The sequence below is a fragment of the Gambusia affinis genome, linkage group LG03 (genome assembly GCF_019740435.1).
Source record: "Gambusia affinis linkage group LG03, SWU_Gaff_1.0, whole genome shotgun sequence".
Lineage (NCBI taxonomy): Eukaryota > Metazoa > Chordata > Actinopteri > Cyprinodontiformes > Poeciliidae > Gambusia > Gambusia affinis.
Window position 1 is genome coordinate 27,920,690 of NC_057870.1, and position 17,812 is coordinate 27,938,501.

Here is a 17,812-nt window from a genome sequence, read left to right on the forward strand (position 1 = left end):
ATCAAATCATTATTAGTGGTAGGACTTTGAGCAAATGATAAAGTCTATTTCAAGAAAAACCATACGAACTAAGCTGGTCACTCTGGAATAATTTGTTCTCATGGAAAAATATTTTTTCCTCTTAATTTTAAGACATTCTTCTGGTAAAATTGCATCTTTATTCTGCTAATGACAATATTCTTGTAGTCAAAAGATCTTGTAGCCTTTTTTCTTTTTTTTTTTTTTTTTTTTTTAGGAAATAAAGCGAGTAAAGAAATCAGTTAAATTGGATCTGGTAGAAAAAAATTGGAGATTTAATTTTTCAAGCCATATTGCCCAGCCCTAGAACAAATATAGTAAATTGCTTTAAATTAAATTTTCTCAAGTCAAACCTCCAGCTGTTTCCTGAATTACTCTTTGGCTCCCTCTTGTGGCGTCAAGTAAAACAACAATAGCGCTGCTTAATTCTCGTGTTAGTGTTATTTTTCTCACATTTCCAAGCATGGATTTTGTCAGAATATTGTGCAGAAATGTTGTTGATAACAACTGCTTACGGCGAGAAAGTTTGTGGATTCTGGGAGTCGCTTTGAGATTCAAACGCCTCCATGTTCCTCCCTTCCCAAATTCAGCTGCTGCAAAGTTCTCTGACCTGCTGGGCTCTGTGCGTAGAGGCTCAGGGCCCATCACCGACGGAGAAGGTAGATCCAGCACTCCGCCTCCAGCTGCCCTCTCCGCCCCTTCCCCTCCACACACCCCTGTTGTCCCCATGCAGAGTAAGTGGGCAGGAGCCAAAACAGACTCAGCAGTAAACGACCTCTAAATGAGAGTTATAGTCATTTATCTGGCATCTGCTTTTCCTCTGATACCATGCCAAGATGCTGCATGATGAGAAGCTTGGACAGATTACAGAACAGGGTCAGAACGGATTTGGAACAAGGGAATTGAGAAATCAGAAATGTTATGCTCTTCAACAAGATGCATGCAAACTTTGAGCAACAAGATATAAAAGTACTTTTAAATGGCCACAAATAGAACTGCAGGAAAGAGATTTAAAAAGCTGCACAAAAACATGGCATAGTTACAGGACGTTCTCAGTAAAACAGTCTTTAAAAATAATGGATAATAGCCAAAACAAGATGCAATATTTCACAAAAGTTACTCTAGTGTTCAGTACAAATCTAAGAAAAGGCATTTTCACCTCCAAAAAATAAATAATAACCTTTATAAGTCCACTGACAACCCTGATAAAGGTGCAAAAAGACCAAGAGCAAAGTTTTTTAAAACATAAAAATAAGAATATGAAAATATTATCAAAAGACAATTTATGTAAACTGTAAAGAGATAGAAAACTTATCTAGAAATCTTGTTAATTTGAAAACTAGAGGAAAAAACTAAATGTAATTACATGACATTAAATCACATGGCAGATTAACTCTTTCTGTTAAAAAATACAAATTCTTGTTTTAATCCACCCAAAAAGGAGAATTTTAAATGAAATAATTTCTACGTGTCAGAAACTATTGAGATATTTGATAAAATAATCTAATTTGTGAAAGTGCCAAAACAGCTTTTAAATTGACTCAAAATTTACCCATTGCTTCATTTTTCTGATCTTCTTCATATTTTTTTTCCCATCTTGTCGTTTGTAATTTGTTCTGTATTCCTCTGTCATTCTATCCATCCATCCGTCTATCCTGGACCCCCTCAGTGTCCCGGCTCACAGACCTGGTAAGCAGCGTCCGCAGGGTGCCGCCGCCCGCTGCACCCGACGGCAACGCCGTCTCGGCGCCGGCCCCCGTCACCAAGCCGGCCCCTCCACCTGCACACATCACTCCCCCACCTCCCTCCCTCTCCCCCTCCAGCCCCTCTTTGTCCTCATCCCAGAGTGAGTACTAAGCCCACAGAAAACCCCGCCCCCCTTGCTGCATGGTGGCCAATCAGAGGCTGTGATCAGATGACTTTGGACTTCAGTTTGGGATTGATGTTAACATCTGGATGAACAGAAGCATGTTCTGCAAAGTGAAGTAGATCATGTTGATCTAAATGCAGATGGTTTATTTTTATGTTTTAAACCTCGTTGAAGCTCTGCTGGTAGATTACTGCTGACTGCAGGCGGCTGCTTTAACTTATAGTTCAATACAAAAGGTGACTCTTCTTGTGACGATACTGGACGATGTGCCATGTCCAGTATCGTGGAGATGGCAGTGCGTGTGTGTGTACGTGCGTTGGTGTGTGTGCTCTCTTAATAAACTAAACAGTTTGAAACTGTTTAAATCAGTAATTAGTTAACAATTATTTCAATGATCGATTAATCATTTAATTCCCACTTTGTCTTTTCATTAATTCTGTAAAATAAAGTGACTGCTTTGTGTGGAGTCATGTCTACCTTTCCCAGAACATGTTTGGTTGTATTTAAAAAACTAAACTAACTTCTCTCCTTCAGGCCAGCTCATGTTGTTGGTTACCTTTATTTATACGTATTTCGTCTGTTTTCTGCAGCGCGTAAACAAGAAATCATCAAGATCACCGAACAGCTGATCGAGGCCATCAACAATGGAGACTTTGACGCTTACGCGTGAGTCTGGGATCTCTTGAATGTTTTGTGTCATTTGAATAATTGGGGGTCTTGAAAACAAGCCCTGCTGTTGTGTTGTCAGTAAGATCTGCGATCCTGGGTTGACTTCGTTTGAGCCGGAGGCGTTGGGAAACCTGGTAGAGGGAATGGATTTCCACAGATTCTACTTTGAGAACCGTAAGATGTAAACATTTATTTCCCCTTGATTCATCTAACATTCCTCTCTTCCTATATTTATTCCACTTTCTCTAAGAGGTAAGATTCCCTCAGATCATTTCTCAGTTGTGAATTATGGTAATCAGAATAATATATGATGCGATGCCTTCCAATGTCAGTGGAGCCAGTTGAAGCTAAAAATGCCACTAGAGAAGTTCTGGGTAAAACAGATTTAGAAACAAACATTTTCTTTTGTCTTAAAGGCAAAATGTATATTTATTTTATAGTTTAGATTTAATTGCTACTCTGACTGTGTTGTTTCAGCAATTGGCCTTTTTGGAGTCTGCATTCGTCAGTTAACGCTGAATCGATTACTGAATTATTTCAATAATCAATTCATGACAATTAATCTGATTCATTGTTTTTTGTGCTTTTGTTTACAATTTCACACAACATAGGTAAAATACATTGAGGGCTTTTATTGTTCCGCAAAAATGAGACAACCTTCCAGGAGTATAAAATCTTTTCCAAGAGACTGTAGATCTCTTTTTGTCTCCATTTTCTTCTTCTATTGAATAATCTAAAATAAGTAATGTCTTTTTTTTGTCAGTTTTGGCTAAGAACAACAAGCCCATCCACACCACCATCCTGAACCCCCACGTCCACCTGATCGGCGAGGACGCCGCCTGCATCGCGTACATCCGGCTCACTCAGTTTGTCGACAACCAGGGCCGGCCGCGCTCCAGCCAGTCGGAGGAAACGCGTGTCTGGCATCGCAGAGAGAGCAAGTGGCAGAACATCCACTTCCACTGCTCAGGCGCGCCAGCTGCGCCTCTCCAGTGAGGTACGAGCCTGCCAACTGGGCAACACGGCAGCAGATGGCCGCCTCACTCACAGCATGTTTCGAAACTCTCACAGGAAGAAATGTATCGGCAACTTATATAAAGATTTGTAAAAAAGAACAAAAAACATTCAAATAAATAATTATTTTAATTCAGTAGTTTAATTTTACACTGAAAATGTTTTGGGGGGAAAAAAAACAACAACTTGAATCTGAAACCTAGTTTTGAACTGTTTTCAAATCTTTTTTTGTCTCAATTTTTTTCTTCTATTTCTAAATCATTTGTCAGTTTCAAATCTTTTTCAGTGCCAATATTTTTTCTCAGATTAATTTTTTTTTCACTCTTTGAGCCCAATTTAACTCCAAATCCATTTAAATCCTTCACTTGTTTGATCATATCACATCGAACTAATCCTGATGAATGAATTATCGAAATAATTGTATTTTAGGCAATAAAATGTTTATGTAATTATTTTAGAAAGTAATTTAATTATTTATTTATTTACAGTGTTATGTATTTCTAATTTTGTATAAAATGACTAAATGAAAAAAGGCAGAAATTGGCAATTTTTAAAAATGTGATTAAATCCTTAACCATCAAAATAATTGATTGCTAAAGGGAAGCAGGGAAGCAAAAATTCATGAATTATAAGTTGTTAAAAACTCTGATTAGCTTTAAAAAGCGCTGCATAAATGGAATTAAATGCTTTTTAGGTACTTTTATTTTAACAGCATCATTTGGGATTGCAGCTGTAACCCAGGTGTCATTTTCTCATAAAAACAAGTCAGCTTAAGATTTGACATTATCCCGATGCAGCAAAAAAAATTCTTTCTTTTAAGGCTTTTTGAACAATTTCACCAGGAAGGCCAATAAATGTAGCTGCTGCACTGGGTGCTGGTTTGTCTGTGTTAAAAGTTTGATACCATTGAAACACCCTTGATTAGACACGGAAGACCTTCAAACTTTGGAAGGACAACTGTTTGTCTCCACTGACTGGAAGAGAGAGGAGGACACAAAAACACCAGGACACTTCTGCAGTAATGTCTTGTTTATCTTTAAAAAGTGTTTGCATGACACTTTTTTAAAATCTCATAAAAGCAAGAAAATGTAACAGATACTACATCTGCAGAAGGACATGCCTGCGTAATTGTTTTGTTATGTAATTTTCTACACCTATTTCTCCTCCATAAATTGTGACTGAACTGCTTGGAATAATTTTAATATGAATGCAAATTAATGGTGGAAAATATGGATTTAAAATTTTATCACAAATAATTTGATATTGGACTATAAATTGTCCCAGAAGTTATTGCGATATATGATAATATTGTTGTTTTGAGACTGCTTTTAAGTAACACAATGGTAATGGCATAATAATGCCAAATTCTCAAAGATCAGTAAACTTTCTATTCTAAATTCATTTAGCAGTGGAACTGGGAGACATTTTAAATATCCAAAATAAATAAAGAAAATAACAGAAACAACTAATAAAATGAATTATGAAGTCTCTGTAAACAAAATTGTCCTTCAAAAAATGGCTGGTTGAGACCAAAGCATGAGGCTGAAGACTTTTACCATGCAGTTTTTGACAGAAAGAAAGAAAAGAGAAAAACAATAAATCATGCAAGTGAAAATTATTGAATGTGTTTTAATTTATTTATTGCTTATTGCAACAGACCTATTCATTTATAATGCACTTCTTTAGGACACGAGTCACATAAAGAAGTGAAAAGTGAACTACTAAACTGTACACAATACCTGGATTTAATGATATATTCTAATTTATTGACATTTTGTGATGCTTTAATTGAAAAAAAATGTGAAGAAAGTGGTGAAACTAACAATTTTGGTGGATTTCAACAACTTTAATTGGAATTAATGCTGATAATAAATCAAAATTTTTATATTAATAGAGTTGTCACAATAAATGATAAACGATAAATATCCATCCTAATACAAATGATTGCAACAACAACAACAAAAAAACAGCCAAAATGTGAAGAAATAAAGACTTAATTTTGCTTATCCAAATCACTCTTTACCAAGTCCTATCTGCGTTTTTTACTTGGACAAAGCTTAGAGTGTGAAGCCTGTGATCCATCAGTCGTCTGTTCTCCTTTTCAGGGCTGAATGCTGTAGTTGTGTCTGTCAGGAATGATCTGCTGGAGAGAAAAGAGGAAGAGGAAGGAATGAAGGAACACATCCAGTGTTGACTCGGAGGACATGGCTCGTCACGCCTCAACAATCAAATCCCTCTCTCACTGGACTCCATCCCCCAGCATGCACCTCTCCTTCTACAACTGTGACCCCGCCTCCGTCTGCATCCTCAAAATAAGCTTCTGACGACCATCGCTCCACATCTTCTTCTATTTCTTCTTCTTTTCCTTGTTCTTCTTCTTCTTCTCTCCAGCTCACTGGGTGTTTGATTCGGGGTCTGGCGCCCCCTACCTGTGGTCTCTCTCCCACCACCACAATATTTTTGTGACCCTCTCTTGTCCTCCTGTGAATCCGCACCTGTGTGACATAAACACTGCACTGGAAATACAGTATGTAAAGTTTTAAGTAAAATCTATAATTATCATTACTATATTATGATTATTGTTACACATTTGCAATTGTATATGTAATTTGTATAATTCAAATTTCTTGATGCCAGTGGTTTTTAGAGTTGAAGGAACTTTTTTGTTTTATCTTTTTAAGGAAGCATGTTTTATTCCCCATAGTAACAGTGACTGTTTTCTTGTTTTTTTATTATTATTATTATTATTATTATTATTATTATTATTATTATTATTATTATTATTGTGGCTGTTAAGTGGAAAAGGTTTATTAGCCATTTTTATAATTTGCTTCTTCTACGTTAGCTATAATACTGCACTTGAAGTCATGGCTGAATCGTCGGTTTTAGTATTTTTTCTTTTATCGTTCGGCCGTTTTTTGTTGCTTTTTGGATGGGACGTTTCTGAACGTAGAGTGTGATTATAAAGTAGGGGTCAGAAGTTTACATACAGTAAAGGATGTGATTACGTTTAGGCTGCAAGGGATTAATTTCTGTTTTTTCTGTGTGGAATGGGTTGAAAAAAACATCACTTTTATTATTTTAAAAAGCAAGAACTGGGCACACAAGTTTGATTTTATTGTGTACTTTCCCTTATAACACAACAAATTCAAATTTATGCACACAAGCCTCACTAATATTTGATAAAGCAAGTTGCCTCTCCACCAAAACATTAAGCTTCTGGCTCCATATTTGACCAATCATCTTACCAGTTTGTTTAAACTGGTTTGTTTGGTCTGTCTATTCAAAACTGAATTTTTGTTGGGTATTTAAGTCTTCTTTATTAATAATTACCTAAACGTTGTTCAATGCATTGGTATCACTGGCAGCAAAACTGCCACCAACATGCATGCCAGATGGTCCAGTGTACTTGGGTTTGAAACAATAAGAGAGTTTAAGTGGCTAGATTATATTATAGTTTTGCCTTCTACATATAAGAAAAAATCTGCAATTAATTCAAACTTCTTCTCAAAAGTCCATCTGGTTGTTTGTTAAAAGTGAGGATCTGGGGGAAAAACAGCGTAAATAAACCAATAACTGATAAAAGTAGGTAAACTTATGACCAGATCTGTACAGGATGTGTTGGTGAGCGCGATCATGCTAGGTAGCGATGTAGCAATCACAGTCCAGTCCGGGTAGCTGAGCACAATCAGAGGAACCTGCAGTTGTTTCTTAGCTGCACTGCAAAAACACAAAATCTGATCAAGTTGTCTAGTTTCCAATGCAAAAATCTTTAAACACTTCAAAATAAGACAAAACTAACTTATAAGTAACTTTTATTTTTTCATATCAATAGAAATTACTTCTTGCAGATTTTTTCACTTATAACAAGACATTTTTCTCATGTAATAAGTGAAATTATCAATCAAGTTTATTTAATCAAAAAGGCTGGTCAAACTGCTTCACATCATAAAACACAAAATTAATTCAATCACCAATTGAGAAAGTAGTAACAACCATTACAATTTGTCAAGTGCCATCATCAATACACATCAAATATGTTGGTCAATGTTCCATTTATTACGGAGCACTGATCTAAATGAACTCAGTGTTTCAGCTGTTTTGCAGTTTTCTAGAGGTTTGTTCCAGATTTGTGGTGCATAGAAGATGAATGCTGCTTCTCCTTGTTTGGTTCTAGTACTTTTTCATTTGAAATTGACTTAAAATTGGAACATAGAAGTTCTTATCTTCCTAAAATGTTGCTCAGAAGTTAGTGTTGCCTTATTTTAAGGAAACAGATATTTTCACTGGAAACTTTACAAAAACACTTGATAAGATTATTGTAATGTTAGTGGTAGAAGAGACTAAAGTCTGACGCACCTCAGTAAATCAAGAAGAAAACTTTCTTTTCCACCTTTCTCTTACCTGCACTCAGGAGCTCTGATTCATGTCTTACAACAGCTTAAAGCTGCAAAACCTACAAAATGCACAAGACGATCATGTTGTCTGTAGATGTTTTCTACAAGCATCAAACATAAAGTGTCAGATGAGGAGGAAGGTCTGCTGAAGCCTCCCTCTGTTTTCAGTCAGACCTGAAGCTCAGTGACTCATCCTGAACCTGCTTGGGGCTCTTTTTATTTTCGGGGTAGACGGGGATGCTCAGCCGATGTCTCCTGTTGTTGCTTGGAGACGGATGAACACCCGCTTGAAGCTCAGCGCTCCTTCTTAAAGAGGCCAAGTTATTTTTAACCTGCACTGCTGGCTGAAACACAACAAGAGGTTATTTTTAATTTTTTTTTCTTTAATTGAAAGCGACAAAAGAAATCGGCGCTCTGAACGACAGATCCTTTCGGATTTGTGTGACCTTTGTCGTTTCTGAAGCCGTAGAGCAGAAAGCTGGTGTTACTGCTGCTTTTTTCCCCCAAATGAAGCACATTTAAAAACTAAGACTCCAACCTGCAGCAGTGGGGAATCTTGAAGGTTGTGTTTGCTTGGTGCTTCAATCATGTCGGTCTTTTATTACAGTGTGCAATATGTTTGTATGTGCATGTAGATTTAAAGCCTTCAGTGTGTGTTCTTTGAAACCCTGGGGCAGGTTTAGGAGGTTTATGAGAAACAGGAACTGGCCTTGAACCCCAGGACGTTTTTTTTCATGCTTTGTTTTTTATTTTTCTGTGCTTTTACTTCATTATGTTCAGTTTGTGTACAGTGTTATTAGCCTTTCATAACATAAAGTGCTTGTGCCAGAGGCAGCAGGGTAGAGCAGATGGACTTTGCAGCACTGAAAACTGATATTCGTTTTAGAAGAGGTTCGACTCGCGATCAGCTTCGCTGTTCTTCGTCCACCACTGACTGCCTTTGCGTTTTGTATCACCGCTCGGTCCGAACAAGAGATTCAGAGAGACCCAGCTGTCGGTTTGGTGAACAGTCCTCAGGTTTTTATTTATTTTGAGTATTTATTTATTTATTTTAGTGGATGTTTTTACTGTGCTTTTTTTTTTTTTTTTCTTAAGATGTTTTCCAATTGTGCAAGTACTGTCTGTAAAACCTGTTCTTAAAGGGATAGCACACCTAATTTGGCTGATATACAATAAGTTAGATCTATGGAGTGTCAAAAGTTCAAATATTTTTCAGAAAATTAGGTGTGTAATAATTAATTTAATACCCTATCAACCACATTGATATCTAAATGTGGAATCCACTAATTAAAAGTTTAAGGTAAAGGTAAAACCATATCAACTTATTTCATTTACTCATGCATTTGAGCACACAGTCAAACTTCTAAATTATACTGAGATAATTATTGTATTTTTGTAAATATTTTTATTACCAACATATTTGATTTATTATAACACATAATAAATGAATAATAAATCCATTAATTATCTATGTATTTTTTTGTGCAAATTATAATAATTAAAAGACATTAAAGTAATCATTTATTTTCCTTAATGAATTGGGGCACATTTGGACTTCTGTAGTGATTCTGAGCTACTGTTTTAAGAGGGTCACTTTATGACTTATATTATTAAACAGGATTGTATTTTGCGTCAGCTGTCCCTCGGATGTATCAACACTTTCTTGAATTTTGTCAGATGAAGCCTTTTCCTCACCACTGAGAGTTTGTATCGTACTCGCGTCTCATCCAGTAAGGACGCTCCTGTCTACTTCAACATGTTTTAATACTAATAGGTCAACCCTTATCCAGAAAAAAATGAAGAAATAGCAGCATGTACAGTAGAAAAGTGATGTTCTTCTGTTCTTATTATATTTCTAGCCTTGAAAATCAACATAATAAGACTCTCATATTTAAAACGAGGGAGTTCACAGTATTTTAGCACTGCTGCTAGCAGCGTAGCTTTTATCTTATTTGCATGACAGTCAAAAGGACACTTTTAGTTTTTCGGTGTTTTTATTTGGGTTCTCATTTTCTACTGAATGCTGGTAAACTCGACCTTTCTCTATTTTCCTCAGCTTTTTAAGTGCATATAACTATTTTTGTCTCCAGATGATATAATGAAGATGATTAATATGGTAAGGATTATTATAATCATGACTGTGGCACTAAGGAGGACTATGATAATGTTGACAATGATGATGATGTGTTGATGATACTTTTGCATGCTTTTCTATGGGTTCTCAGTGTTGTCAGTACAGCCAGCAGGAGGCGCAGTCGCACCACATGAAGCACAGACAATGTTTTGCATTTAGTCCCGAAATTGGATCAGAGAAACGAACCGGTTCATTCAGGCTGAGCTCTGAAGCCGCTATTTTCACTCTGAACGTCTGCGTGTTTTTTTGTTTTTTTTTGTTGTTGTTGTTTTTCCTGCAGCAGAAACTAAGTTGCTCTGACAACACTGAGGTGGTTTCTCTTCTGTGGGAGTCTCTCTTTTTCCTGCTCCCTCTATTTCCAACCTTCTTCAATCATTTTTCTGCAGTCGGCTCTTTCTGGTTTCCCTTTGTCTCTTTTTGTCAGTTTGGCTTTCCTCTGTATAATATTACAGCTCTCCGCTTCTTCAGATTATTGCTCTGTTCTCTTACGTGCTACACGTGTTTCTCTAACTTCAAGAAAATGTGTTAAGGTGTTATCAATAAAATGAGTTTAAATAGAAAGTGCAGTGTCTTTCTGTGTAGATGGTTTTTAGTTTACATTAACACATCACTCCAAATGTCATAAATGTTTATTAAATCTCTAAAAATGATAATTCAAATAATCATATAAACTTTTAATATCTGCACAAAGAAAACAACAGCAAAAAATGCATAAAATGTAACAAAGGAAAATAATTTCCAAATGCAAAATATTAGATTTAATATTCTGTTGTTTATGGTAATAAAAGATGAGTGTACATAAAGACAAACTTTTGAAAGCATTTAAAAAAAAATAATAAATGTACACAGTATATTAAACAGACAATGTAACAAAGTAATCAAACACCATTTGAAGTTTTAGTTCAATGTTCTCAACCTTTCGTTAATAGTGTTGCACCGATCGACCTGCCAATGATTGGAATTGGCAGATTTTTCTCTTGATCTGGTTTGACTTTGATCGGCAGGTAAAATCTGTTTCCCATCACACAACTTTAAAGTTAATAAAAAATACATTAGACTGATATAATGCTGCGATAAAGTATTAGCCTTATTAGGGATTTTTAATATTTTTAGTTTTATATCAATTAATAATTTTTTTAGCTGGTTAAACAAATGTGAAAAAGAAAACTTGGATTCTGAGTTAGATTAAGGATTTAATGTATTAAAGAAGAAAGACAGTATTGATTTTGTCACCTTTTGCCATAAAGCCAGTGTAGTTTAGGTATCCTTGTTTTTCACAGTAAAGGAAATAATTTGAAAACTGCTTTTTATATGATCCCCTTACTAAACGTTTTTAGGATCTTTAACATTTATGTAAAAATAAAGTTGGCAAATCTGCAACATTTTGAAAAAGACTAATCTCCATAATTCTGGAGTAAAATGAAAAAAGTTTTCTGTTACAATTCTTAAAAAGAAAATAAAAATAGACTAAAGCTGGAAGCATTAGATAATAAAAGTCGAGTAATAAACACCAAATAAAACACCAGTATATCCACACACTTTATCAAAAGCAATTATAAAAAGATGATTTCTAAAAAGCTCATAAGAGTCCTCCAATGTCAAATTAAAGGGAAGGAAAATGTCCTGTTAGTTTTCAGTTTTTCATAAAATCCATAAACGGCTTGTCTTGGTCACATGACCTCAGAGTTTTATTAAGGTTATACAATATTAAAATATTCCAAAGCCCTCGAAGTAAAATGAACCCCTTAAAGAACACCTTAACTTGTTATTGGTCAGAGAAAGTCTGGTTTTATTGTTATTTATCAATAACAATAATTCCACCTTTTAGGATTCATACAAAGTGATTTTTTTAAATCTATCATAGTTCAAAAATTACAACATTAATAAAATCCCAGACTTTAGCTTTTCTTCTTATTTAACAAATTAACTAGAATATTATTTTAAAATTTCAAAATAAAACAAACAATCATGTAAAATATCAGTAAAATTGCACAAACTTTTCAGTTTCACATAATTTTGATCTTTGTCGGTTTTGCTCCAGCAGCTTCTCCAACACTGAAGTATGGGAAGAGTTTCTCAGTGAAAGTGTCTCTGTAAGTGTAGATGTGGGTCATGTCTTCAGGGTCGTAGAAGGACACAAAGCCGCTGTCGTAATCAAGTTGGACTCTGATCCTCTGGAGACTCTTCTTCACGGATATGAACTTACTATCACCATCAGTGTATTTTCCATCTTCAAAACATAAACACCAGATTCCAAATTGTGGTGTAACATCTCTCTCTCCCTTCCTGTCAACAGACTCTTTGACCAAACCCAAATACCAGTCAGGATGATCTCCCACCTCCACATCCCAGCTGTGTTTCCCTGAACTGAAGCCCTCAGAACCAAACACTTCTGTATAAATGTTTCTCTCTGGATTATCAGGAAGCTGCTCCCATGCGTCTCCATGTGTCACACTGGTCAGATCATCAGACAGATGGATCCATCCATTAGCAGTGTTTGGGTCCAGAATGACGGGACTGAAGTGGACCTTGTCCTTCATCTTCTCCCAGACTCTGAAGGACAGGTTGCCCAGGTGTTTGGCCACGTCTATCAGAGCTCCTGAGACCAGCTGTGGATCTGGCAGTGACCTCTGACCTCTGGCTCTGCTCTGAGTGGCTTCATAACTGCTGAGGAACGACACGTTGTCTTTCTGCAGCTCTTCTTCAACAGCAGAGATGCTGTCTGACAGAGAGGAGATCTGCTCCTTAATCCTCTTCATCTCTCTCATGATAGTCTTCCTCTTCTGCTCCTCTTCCTCCCTCAGAGCTGCCAGTCTGGACTCCTCTTCCTCTCTCAGGAACTGGTGGAGCTTGTTGAACTCTGCTCTGATCTGTCTCTCTGTGGACAACACCTGCTTCTTGGAGTGTTGAATCAAATCATCGTATGTTTTCTCCACTTGTTTGTGTTTGTTCCTCTTGTCCTGCAGAGACTTTAACTCAGATTTCAGCTCCTCCTTCAGCTCACTGACTGCTTGATCTAGAGGAACCACTTTGTGACTCTGGTGGAGAGAAAACTCACAGACAGGACACACAGCTCTCTGCTCGTCTTCACAGAACCAGTAAGGAACCTCAGAGTGTTTCTCACAGACCACCTTCTTCTCTTCCTTCTTCTCTTTTCCCATCTCAGTTAAAGCTCCATTCTGCTTCCCAGCAAACGAATCAGCGAGTTCTTTAAGGAAGAAGTTGATGGACGGAACCTCCTTTGACGACTTTCTTTTACAGATGGGACAGTTCTTGTTTCCAGTCTTTTCCCAGAATTCCTGCAGGCAGCTTGAACAGAAGCTGTGGTTGCAGCTCAGAGAAACAGGATCTCTGAAAATCTCTGAACAAATATGGCAGCTCAGGTAACTTTCAACAAGAGCGATTTTCTCAGCCATTTTAGCAAATTCCTCTGCTGAAGTCAGTATGTTGAGTTTTAGTCCTCCTTCTGAGTTCTTCTTTAGAAATGGGAGACGTTCCTGTTACGTTGTCTCTTTGTTCCGCAAAATATTTCTTTAAGTTTCGTTTTCCTGTTCTGCCAGGTTTACTGAATTATAACTGCCATAACATAACCTGGCCACTAGATGGTGCTAATGCTTTTCTCTTCTAAATAAATGATGAGTTGTCATTTTTACTTTTTTAAAAAATGTAAGCACTTATTTTACTGTAGTTTTCGTTTTAATTCGTGCTGGAGAATCCAAAAGAATATTTTAAGCAATATTGCAAAAATAATCGTGATGTCATTTTTGTATTATTGACATTTGTGCATTAATCAAATGAAACATGAATGTATATCTAAAATTGTGGTGTAAAACGGTCCCTGTTTTCGTAATAATTTCATACATTTCAGGTCTTCTAATTTTGCATTCCTCAGCAAGTTAAATGATTATTAAGAGTAACAGAACAGATTGAACTGTTAGTTAGTGAAATGCTGAAACATCATAAACTGAACTTGGATTAGATTGCATTCTGGACAGGCAGCCAGACATCTAATGCAGGTGTTTAGGACCAGAAACAAATCTAAAAATAGCACAACATCTATAAGGCCTGGAGTTTAAGATCTGCCATGTTGCATTTAATCTGAAGCAATGAATAACTTCTCAGCCATTTTCTTCCAAGTCTGAATAATCTATTTTTAGTTTGAATCACCAATTATTTGTCATGTGGTTGAAGTCAAGATCAGAATCCAGTAAACTGAGTTTTGCTCCAAATCATAAACCTCGCAATAGTTTTCTTTCATTTTGGAATGTTAAAGAAACTCATTTAGTAAATGTGGTGTTTCCATTAAATAAGAAAAGCATTTAAAAATCACGTGAATAAGTTTGTTCATGTGATAAATTATTTAAAAAACACATCTTCTACCACTTCTTGTAGTTTTCTTCATCTTTTCTGCCAGTAGTAACCTCCAGTTGTTGAGCAGTTGGGGGGAAAAAACACACCTCAAACTTTTTATCGAACATTTTGAGGTTGTTGATTTTCCAAAATTGGTGTGTTTCAATTACTTATATGTGATTTTTACAGCAGTTGAAAGCAGAACTGTTGGATATTTCAGCCATCCTTCTGTTGAAGTGTACAGAAAATTCAACCAATAAAACAGATTTTAAAGCAGCCAAACATTTATCTTACAGTAAATGTCTTACTGTTTAGTGAAAGCATAAAAAACATAATGTTACAGATTTTTGGTGAAAATGTAAACAAATGAACAGGAAGATCCGCATTTTTTCACAATGTTTACAATATAAACATAATGACAATAATAATAAATAACTTCAGGGTAAATGTCTTGTGACTTTCTGATTATGCCAGTTTCACCAGTCTCTCACTGGCCTCCCACAGTTTTTTTGCCACACCTGCGTCTCTTGCAAACGGACGCAGAGTGGCAGGCTGGCAGTCGACGAAGTAACCCCCGCTGTGCTTGGCAGCTTCGTCCGACACGGCGCAGTAGATGACGGTCTGAGCTCCGATCTCACACGGCACGGAAAACATCCACATGATCACCTGCATGAACATCCGGAACAGGAAGGAGAAGTGGCACGTCCAGCCACTCTGGACAAAACCTGGAAACAGAATGAATCAGAAAACTTATGAAACTGTTAAAAACATAATCAAAATCATCAATTCAACAACCACCTTTCAACAATTTTCCTGCAAAGAAAAAGAGAAACTACTGAGACGTATTTTTTAAAACTAAAATTATGTAGTTTAGCAAAGAATCTCCAGACAAATCCCAAACAAAAATGTACAAAAAAACAGCAGCTTTTATCAAAGCACAAATGTTTGTTGTAACATCGACAAAAATATTAATCTCCAGAAATTAATGGAGGAAGTAAGCAAGTTTCTTGTTTCTACTAAGATATTAAAAGTCTGGAGTTCTAGCAGACAGTAGGGCTGTCACTAACTTTCTCCTTTGACTGATCTATAGACTAAATCTTTTGAATAATCTATTTTAGTAAACAATTTAGTATTTAATCTGTTACTTTTTTGTATTCAACAAAAAAAGTATAAGTGGTGAACAACCAGAGGTTAAAAATTGGTAAGGTTATCCAAAACTAAAAAATTTTAATGACATATGTTAAGAACATAGTGCGTAAATAATATTGGGGGGATTTGATCAGTGTTTGTCTGGAGTTGGCATTTCATACACACAGGTTGTTCTTTATTCTGGCCTAATTCTTAATTTACCTTTTATTTTTTTGTATGTAATGAACACCAACTTTGGCTGGAAAAAAACTAACAAAAAACAACTAAAATGAACCAATTTTTGGAAGAAATTTGTTGAAATTAACTAAATTAATGTTAATTAGGGACACCCTACTATCCAATACTAGATTTGAGGAGAAGGAAATGAAAGGTTCTTACCAGGGTGCACGGCATAGGAAGTGACTCCTTTTCCCTCGGTGATGCGGGCCAGTTCCTGACTGAAGTAAATATTGGCCAGCTTGCTGCGGCAATAGGTGAAGAAGGGCAGCAGGTTGTAGTTGAGGTCCTGGAAGTCCAGCTTCTGGTATTTGTAGCTGGAGCAAGTGAGAGTTATGACCCGGCTGGGGGCGCACTCCTTCAGCCGCGGTAGAAGCAGGTTTGTTAAGAGGAAGTGGCCCAGGTGGTTGACTCCAAAGCACATGCTGAAGCCGTCGTCTGTCCAGTCAAGGATGCCGGGCATGCCTGAGGAAGACCCAGTAGGGAAATGCATGACATGACATGACCTGGGCGCGATAGAACATTGACTTGTTTTAATCTGATGTGTTTTATATCCAGGAAGCATAAACTTACCTGCATTATTTACCAGGATGTGCAGACTCTTCTCCTTCTGCAGAAACTTCTTACAAAAGTCTCTAACGGAGCGCAGGTTGGCCAGATCCAGCTCCATATAGAAGACATTAAAAGATCGACTGTGAAGTTTGATCTCTCTCACGGCCGCCTCAGCCTTTTCAGGGTCTCTGCAAGCAATGATGACACGGGCGCCTCTCGTTGCCAGGGCAACAGCTGTCTCCTTGCCAGTACCAGAGTTGCCTCCTACACCAAGAAAAACATGCTTCCGTCGTTATTTCATCTTAAAAACTTTAAATTGATAACAAAACGGGACCCTGTTTTTATTAGCACAATTCATTTAGCATCAGAAACTAATGGGTAAAAGTGATAATGATTTAATTGCAAACTTTACTGCAAAAACAATAAAGATGAATAGCAGAAGCCATGTTTATTTACCTGTAATGAGAACCGTTTTACCATCAAGTCTTTTCAGCTCCGTGAAATATCTCCTCCTTTTCATCCATTTTAAAAGTAAAAATACACTTAAAGAGGCAATAACTGTATAGAGAAGATACATTTTCTGGTTAGCTCGACAGTGATGCTGCTACAAATATTAGCTTGTTAGCATGTTAACTGAATGACCGCCCTCAAATATTCCAACATTCCGGATCTTTTAGTTGTAATCGGATATAATTCAGACTAAGCTGAATACAAAAAACGGTCGTGTATTACTGTTAATCGCAATAATATAAAGGAATCAATTTGTAATGGTTTTTTTTACAACCCATTTTTGGCTTATCAAATGATGCGGTATTCCGCTGGAGATCTCGCGAGAAGATCAAATTATAGAAATTCGGGATCCTCTTCGAGATCCTGTCCGTTTGGCTCGATTTTTTCTGTTTTCAACGGATCCGACTCAGTGTAACTTTTGTCAGTTATGTTAATTTTCTTCAGCCGCCTTAAAATGAATGTAATTAATTAATTCCGGTGAATAATAACTTTACAGTACACGGTACACCAAACTAACAATGGAAATAATATAATTAAAAACTGAAATCATTAAAAAGATTTCTACTGTATGGAAAGTAAGGGTCAGGGTCTCAAACTCCAAGCCTCGAGGGCCGCAGTCCTGCAGTTTTTAGATGTGCCACAGGTACAAAACACTAGAATGAAATGGCTTAATTACCTCCACCTTGTGTAGATCAGTTCTCCAGAGCCTTAATTATTCTATTCAGGTGTGCTGCAGCAGAGGCACATCTAAAAATTGCAGGACTGTGGCCCTCGATGCTTGAAGTTTGAGACCCCTGGTAAGATTATACTATCATAATAAAACATGATGAGAATGGTATATTTGACAAGCAAGTGCAAGAACCAGTTAAAGATATTTAATACTTCAACAATAAACAAAGACATGACCTAAACAAAATCTCATTTGCATGTTGT

General features: G+C 36.6%; 3 protein-coding genes across 33 annotated transcripts in view; 1 reads left to right on the forward strand and 2 right to left on the reverse strand.

Annotated features, from left to right (window-relative positions):
• Positions 1–6,294, forward strand: part of camk2b1 (calcium/calmodulin-dependent protein kinase (CaM kinase) II beta 1) — a 75,065-nt gene extending 68,771 nt beyond the window's left edge. For 19 of the 31 annotated variants that reach the window (XM_044111588.1, XM_044111590.1, XM_044111593.1 and 16 more), the window contains 4 exons: positions 2,479–2,554; positions 2,637–2,731; positions 3,321–3,554; positions 5,677–6,294. In XM_044111588.1, the coding sequence (XP_043967523.1) occupies positions 2,479–2,554; positions 2,637–2,731; positions 3,321–3,553 (404 nt within the window). In that variant the 3' untranslated portion in view covers position 3,554; positions 5,677–6,294. Of the gene's footprint in view, positions 1–608; positions 753–1,687; positions 1,865–2,478; positions 2,555–2,636; positions 2,732–3,320; positions 3,555–5,676 lie in introns of all 31 variants that reach the window. The other 12 variants (XM_044111578.1, XM_044111577.1, XM_044111581.1 and 9 more) reach the window with 1 other exon arrangement.
• A 4,471-nt stretch (positions 6,295–10,765) lies between these two features.
• LOC122828152 (nuclear factor 7, brain-like) lies at positions 10,766–13,724 on the reverse strand. The gene has a single exon (XM_044111460.1). The coding sequence runs from the start codon at positions 13,516–13,518 to the stop codon at positions 12,109–12,111; it is 1,410 nt and encodes a 469-aa protein (XP_043967395.1). The 5' UTR covers positions 13,519–13,724; the 3' UTR covers positions 10,766–12,108.
• A 994-nt stretch (positions 13,725–14,718) lies between these two features.
• si:dkey-174n20.1 (uncharacterized protein LOC796174 homolog) lies at positions 14,719–17,475 on the reverse strand. The gene is made up of 4 exons (XM_044111461.1): positions 16,826–17,475; positions 16,391–16,633; positions 15,980–16,282; positions 14,719–15,177 (listed from the first exon to the last, which is right to left on the reverse strand). The coding sequence occupies exons 1-4, from the start codon at positions 16,944–16,946 to the stop codon at positions 14,918–14,920; spliced, it is 927 nt and encodes a 308-aa protein (XP_043967396.1). The 5' UTR covers positions 16,947–17,475; the 3' UTR covers positions 14,719–14,917.
• Positions 17,476–17,812: the final 337 nt, after the last annotated feature.

Excerpts from the sequence above, each read along its gene's own strand:
- LOC122828152 (XM_044111460.1), bottom strand. The coding sequence starts at position 13,518 with ATGGCTGAGAAAATCGCTCTTGTTGAAAGTTACCTGAGCTGCCATATT.
- si:dkey-174n20.1 (XM_044111461.1), bottom strand. The coding sequence starts at position 16,946 with ATGTATCTTCTCTATACAGTTATTGCCTCTTTAAGTGTATTTTTACTT. Across the intron at positions 16,634-16,825 it reads TAAAACGGTTCTCATTACAG|GAGGCAACTCTGGTACTGGC; the intron begins GTAAATAAACAT and ends TTCTTGGTGTAG. Across the intron at positions 15,178-15,979 it reads TTCCTATGCCGTGCACCCTG|GTTTTGTCCAGAGTGGCTGG; the intron begins GTAAGAACCTTT and ends TTCTGTTTCCAG.